This window comes from Zingiber officinale, chromosome 6B (assembly GCF_018446385.1).
Source record: "Zingiber officinale cultivar Zhangliang chromosome 6B, Zo_v1.1, whole genome shotgun sequence".
Taxonomy (NCBI): domain Eukaryota; kingdom Viridiplantae; phylum Streptophyta; class Magnoliopsida; order Zingiberales; family Zingiberaceae; genus Zingiber; species Zingiber officinale.
The window spans coordinates 110,220,168-110,227,144 of NC_055996.1; the positions used below are offsets into that span (position 1 = coordinate 110,220,168).

At 33.8% G+C, this 6,977-nt stretch overlaps 1 protein-coding gene across 1 annotated transcript; it reads right to left on the reverse strand.

The window, feature by feature from the left end:
• Window positions 1–2,864: 2,864 nt before the first annotated feature.
• LOC121991365 lies at window positions 2,865–6,549 on the reverse strand. Its single transcript, XM_042545375.1, has 7 exons — window positions 6,276–6,549; window positions 5,682–5,800; window positions 5,203–5,565; window positions 4,569–5,117; window positions 4,132–4,215; window positions 3,417–3,648; window positions 2,865–3,334 (listed from the first exon to the last, which is right to left on the reverse strand). Exons 1-7 carry the CDS (start codon window positions 6,547–6,549, stop codon window positions 2,865–2,867), a joined length of 2,091 nt encoding a protein of 696 aa, XP_042401309.1.
• Between the last annotated feature and the right edge of the window lie 428 nt (window positions 6,550–6,977).

A 6,977-nucleotide genomic window follows, 5' to 3' on the forward strand; every position in this document is an offset into this window, starting at 1 on the left:
GCATCCTAATGGCTTGTTGAAGATAAAATATGAAAAACAATATTTTTTATCTTTAGCTGGTGAATACCCCAATCAAGGAAATTATTCATACCAAGTAGATTGAAATCATCGAGGATGCTTAATATTTTTTTTAATGGATATTCTCGAAGAATGGGTTGATATGCTTTTAGATTCAAATAATCTTGATGAATCTCCTCTCGCTAGTTAGGATGATATTCCCAAATTTGTCGACGTAATCTTGGATCACACCCTAAAGAATCGAGATCAACCTCTTCAGTTTCTATATTTTTGAATCTTTTAGGAGGAATTTCAAATGGAAGATCATTGTTATTTGATCTTGTCGATGAAGTTATAGGAGTAGCCGGATCAAGTTCTTTTGCCCTCTTACTTTGAAAAAAATTTATCAATCGTAATGGATTTTCTCATTTGATGTATATGAAACCTTATGCAAATTTTGAATTATTTCAAATAAGTGAATAATAATTAATAACAATAATATTAAATCAAACAGTAAGTCAATGATAAAATGTGAATAATAACAATATAAAAAAAATAAAAACATCAAGTTTTTGTCATTTCATGATCATCAACTATTAAATCGGTAATTTCAACTTCAACTATTTAGGTACTTTAATTTCTAAAATAATAAGATTTGATCTATCAAGGAATCTAGCAAAAAAAAAAAAGAGAAAAGCAAACAAAATCAAGAAATCTAAATTGTGAACTTTTGACCGTTCTATTCTTTAAAAAGAAATTATAAATGATAAAATGAAGTTATAAATCTGTGCTCAGCTAGTAAGCTTCATAAATTATAATCATAATGTGATAGATCCTATTTTACCTTTAAAATGCTATAGCATAGGTTGCGTTTTAAAACAATAATAAAGATTATCAAAATGCAATTCTTGTTGCTACTAATTGTTAGCACTAATAATTAACAATCAACCACACATAATGAAAGACAGAAGCAAGAAGAAGTGAAGAACTAGATCAAAGATTAAAATGATTATCAATTTATCTGACTTGTACTGTTGTACATCAGTACATGTTCATTGTTACACGAAGAACAGTGATATACTTTAAAATCTTATTGGTAGCCATTTTGTCCCTATGGAGCATAAACATCCTTAGTTAAACGGAAAAAAAAAAACAGCAAAGTTCTACTGATAGCACTTAGAAGGATGATCAGGAACTAGGGATGATCACGGATCGGGTTGGTTCGGTTATTGGGATAAAAAACTATCCGACCCTACTAGATCAGATACTGCAATATCAGGACCTACATCCGGCCCTATATCCGGCGGTTCTTATGTATCAGATATCTGACGGATTGTTAATTATTTGGATATCCGACCCTATATCCAATGAAATATAAAATATAAATATAAGTACAACAAAAAAATAAAATATTTTAAAATGATAATAGATATTACTCATTATACATTGTAGCAGCTAATCGGAAATAGCTAGTATAATATGTAGCAGCTTATCGGCAGTAGCTGCTACAACGTGTAGTTGCTTATCAACAGTAGTTGCTACAAGTAGGAGTGATCACGGATCGGGTTGGTTAAGTTATTGGGATAAAAAACTATCTGACCCTAATAGATCAGATAATGCAATATCAGGACCCTACATCCGACCCTATATCCAGCGGATTATTTTTTTTCGGTTCGGTTCGGGTCGGTATAAGCAGGTTAGTCGGTTTGGCGGGTTGACTGCTCACCCCTATCAGGAACGAGAAATGGAAGGTAGGATAAAGAAACGAATATGAGAACACCAAAATAATTTTTTTTTCCCTTCTCAATTTTAATGGTTTCAAAATCTTAAGGGTGCGTTTAGTTAGGAATTATTCTTGATAACCTTAGTTATCCATTCAAGGTTATCAACGAAAATTTTGTTTGGTTTAGGTAATCGATGATTCCCGAGTAATATTTCATGTCTGATACGTCAGCAAAAGGAACATGCAACTTGGAATCGGAAAACCTCAGAAAACTAAGGCTACGTTTGGTTTGGAAAATATTTTCTATTTTATGTTTTCTATTTTCTATTTCTGTTTTCCTATTTTCTGGCTCTGTTTTCAGAAAACAGAAAATGTGTTTGGTATGATATACTGGAATTCTATTTTCTGGAAAAGAAAACTGGAAAATGCGTTTGGTACGTTTATATTGAAAACAATATGCAAAACAATGAGAACCCAAAACAAATTGAATAATTCAGACATCATGTTTCAATAAAACGTTTTCCTCATTGACAATCTTATACGTGCCGTAATCGATTATCACATACCGTAATCACAGAGAACGAGGTAATCGATTACCAAACTCTCTGTGTCATTTCCAGAATCACAGAGAACTTGGTAATCGATCACCTGATCAATTACCAAACTCTCTGTATCGCAAAAGGGGACCTTAATCTACTAGAGAGTTCAGTTAACTCATAAGTCAAGTGAAGAGTTCAAATAGTGCATGATCAACACTAATCAGAATAGAACAAACAGTTCAAATAGTTCAATACATAGTATTAAAGCAAAGGCATGCATAATTTACAATAATAATGTGATAGATGTTTCTTCCACGTGATGTAATCAGAAAACAAAAATTATACCAACTAAGGAAATGGTATTGAACAATAAAATTATAAAACAGATTGTAACACAATATTCAATGGTAACAAAAACTATCTTTTCTATTCCTTCACAAAAATCAAGAGCCACAGATTATAACAAAAAGCTTCCCATCTGAGCTAATTACAGATTGTAACAAAAAGCTTCCGAACCAAAATTCAAAAACAAAAAACAGCCAATTATAACCGTCATTCATAACAAAATCAAGAGCCATAAAAGGCTGAACCCAGACATAAGCTAATTACGGATGATGCTCCACATAATCATTCCACATATGGCTTGCAATGTCATCACGAATGTGTCCCATCTGAGCTGTTTGGCTTGGATCAATTGGAATCGGCTCTTGATCACCAAAACTATCTTCAACTCCAGACATGAGCATATCTTCAGATGAATACTCCATAAATAAATTATCCATTGCATGATGCCGACGTATGAAATTATGCACCGCACAACATGCAAATGGAATTAATCTTTGGCTAGTAATTGGATAGTTTGGCATATCTTTTAAAATTCGAAATCTTGCCTTAAGCACCCCAATGCATCGCTCAATAATATTACGACATGTGCTATGCCTATAATTGAACAACTCTTCCTTCCCCCTTGGTCTACCTTGCCGTCGATAATCTCTCAAGTGATACCGTTGACCTCGATACGAAGCAAGAAACCCTGACATATTTGGGTAGCCAGAATCAACCAAATAAAATTGATCTGTGATAGTATTTCATATTAATTAATAATGTAAAATACCAACATAAATGAATATATATAGAGAAGTTTTTCTATTACTTACCACCGCAAGGTTTAGGAAAATGATTTTCATGCCTAGTCAAAGCGTCTATGAACACCCTTGAATCATTTGCTGTCCCCTCCCAGCCCGTATACACAAATGTAAAAAGCATATTGAAATCGCATACAAGCATCACATTTTGTGTGATAATAACCTTTCTACCACGAAAAGATGTTTGAATTGATGTCGGTGCCCATGCCGATACGTGAGTTCCATCGATAGCTCTAAGACAATTCTAAAAATACACAATGTCTTAGTAAAGATATGTTGTTAATGTAACTAGATACATTAGGGTAAAATATATACCTTAAAATATGGAAACTACTTTGGATTATGCAATATGTGAGGATGGACGCCTTTGTGTTCATATGGTCGAATAATATGTGTGCCCAATGTACAAACAGCTCGTAAAACTCGTTTGAACCACTTGCTACAAGTGTACAATGAATGTTGAAATCGATCTGCACATATTCGATGTCGTGTGTTGTGCCCGATGATTAGTAAGAACATAGCGACACCTTCTTCAACAGTAACTTTCTTTCCATCTTGTAATAGATTCATCTCTTTTAATGTCCTACAAAAATTCACGAACACATGTTTCGACATACGAAAATTATCAAAGCAAACTTGAGGGTGCCCATCAAGTATTTCTTGAATATACATCCTCCCAGTAAGAGATGACGTTCGGCAAGGCATCCGATCAATAGATCTATGAAACTGAGTCATTTGCATGACTCAAAATAAGAAGCAAATTGATATCTGGGCCTAATTCATCATATTCATCATCAGAGTTTGACATGATCTGCAATAAATCGATATTAAACTCAGCACACATGTATAGAATTAATTATGAATTGAGGCAAACCAATAAATAATTAAAATTTAAAAAGCATGACATAGTCATCAACATTAAATTTCAAAATATCAAATATGTCTTAAACATTCAATCCACAAAATAGCAAACATGTCTTACACATTCAAGTCACAAAATAAAAAACCATCATTACTTAAAAAGTCTCCGGCTAGGTAATAAAAGCAATCCCCATGAACTTGTCAACATATGACCCTACACATGGTCAAGATTGATGCAATCCAACCATTCAGCTCTCCTATTTGATGGAATTTTCATGAAAACCTCTCGTAGCCAAGGTTTACCAAAAGCTTCTGTAGCTTTTGTGTAAACTTGAGTAGATATAAGTCACCCATCTGATTTAAAATCTGCATGCACATGTCTATAGAGTAAGGATCACTGAACCCGCTCGTTCCAGTAGAGGAAGAAATTTCTTGTTCGCGTTCTAACTTAGCAGCCCTCAAATCCAGGTATTTTTGCCTAGCAATAGATTCTTGACTCAGGTGTTGCAAGGTATCACTCCACTTGTCCATATAAGCATCATATTTTTCAGTTTTTGAACGCTTAGGATCTTTACGTCGATGACTCTCAGTTGATTCTGTACTACGATGTCGCCGATTGTTAGGTTCCCCTCCGACGTCCTCATTCTCGTCATCGACAACTTCAACATATGAGCTGACACCTATGTTAATGAATGCTTCTTCGAGCTCTCTCTCTTCATCAGATGTGGGAAGTAATTGAGTAGAAGCTCTATGCATATCACCAGTTGCAGTTGTCCTGCCGAAAATTTCACTAAGAATGTGAAAATGATCACATCCTTCCTTTCGTATTGACTTATACTCCTTTCTATTTTTCTGTTCCATTGATTACAAAAAAATGCATTTTATTATACATAAACATACAATAAAATTATATATTTGATTAGATATAAGTATTTACCAGATAAAATTCTGTCCACACTTCCTCTGGAGCATTCACTTTATCGGTGTCAAGATCCATTGTCACACTAGTATGCGCAAGCAATGCTGCAAAAAGACGTTGTCTTGTGCGTAGACGATTCCATTTACCTTTGAGCCTTTCTACACCATAATTCTTATTCGTAACCTGATATAATTTTTTGTTGATCTCCTCCCAAACCGTATTAGTGAAGGTAGATGTTTGTAACTTATTGTGCTTCACTTTTTCATAAATGATATCGACAAACATGGCAACATTTGTCTTTGACCAATCATACTTCTCAATTTCGACACTTGGATTATGCCCTCCCATAATGTAATCTCTAAAAATTGCCAATATTAAAGCCTACATAAAAATGTGTTTGGTAACATATGTTAGAAAATGTAATACCCAAAGCAATACCCTAAGCAAGTTACATGCATGTAGAGAAAAAAAATTGGTATGTACATCCAAGTTTTAACCTTTTCATCTAGTAAGTTGATGCCCCAATGTAGAGAAAACAAGGCCCTGAGATTGAGTTGCAATAGACAATGGTACTTGTGATATGCATTGTTAGATATAAAGTAGATAAGCAATGCTACTGAAAAAGATAAGCAGTATTTAAATGTGAGAGAATTTAGTTTATAATCACTTGCTCTTCACTTGGTACTCTCCTTCCATCTCAAAATATTGTTGCATGCCTGTTCTAGTTTGTGTGCTACTTGGTAAAACGTTTCCCTTTATTAAATTAATAATTTGATACCTTTTTGGTTGTATTAGGAATTTAACATTGAAAAACTGCAACTTCTTGAGGCTGATAAAAAGAAGATCGGGCAAGAATATGAACGAAAGCAGAAGCAAGTTGAGATTCGTAAGAAAATGTAATGTGCCTTGCATCTTCATCCCAAACCTAGAATTTTGGGATCAAAATAGGAGAATGAATCCCAGCGAACAGAAAGGGTCCATTTGCACAAGAACAAAAAGAAAATAAAGGAAGCAAATAGAAGAACAAAAAGAAAATTTTCCCTTAAAGAAGAACCAAAAGAAAACAAAGGAAATCATGTGAAGAAGCTTACGCCAAGGGAACGAAGAGGCCGAGTCACAGCGAAGTGGGCATGAATCGGCGAACTCAGATTGGTTTGGAAAAGCCTGGAGCAGGAAGCAGCGAAGAGGAGGAGAAGACGACGAAGAACATGAGCACGAACCGGAGAAGACGGCGGAACGGGCTCGAGCACGAAGCGGCGAAATCGTGAATGAGGAGCTGGATCGGCCCGAGTTTCCTGAGGCAGCGCGTTTTCTCATGGAGGCAGCGCGTTTTCTCATTTTCCATATTTCAACGCCTTTTCCCATTTTCGTTAGAAAATGATAAAATATCGTTTTCTATTTTTCTAGAAAATGGCTTTTTATTTTCCAGAAAACGAAAATGGAAAACACACAACATACAGCTATTTCCAGAAAAAAAGAAAATGAAAATGGGAAAATATCAAACTAAACGCACCCTAAGATTTTTCTTCATTTCGGGATTAATGAAATTTTTTTATCCAAAATACTATCGAATAAGAGAAAAATATGATAAAAAAGAAAAATGTAAAGGAAAAAATAAAAATATAAAAAACTTTAAAAAAATTTAAAAAATATAAAAAACTTTAAAAAAATGTAAAAAAACATTAAAAAATAAAAAAAATAGGAAAAACGTAAAAAATTAAAAAAATAATAACAAAAATGGGGAAAAAATAAAAACATAAAAAATAGAAAATAGAAAATAGAAAAACCGTTAA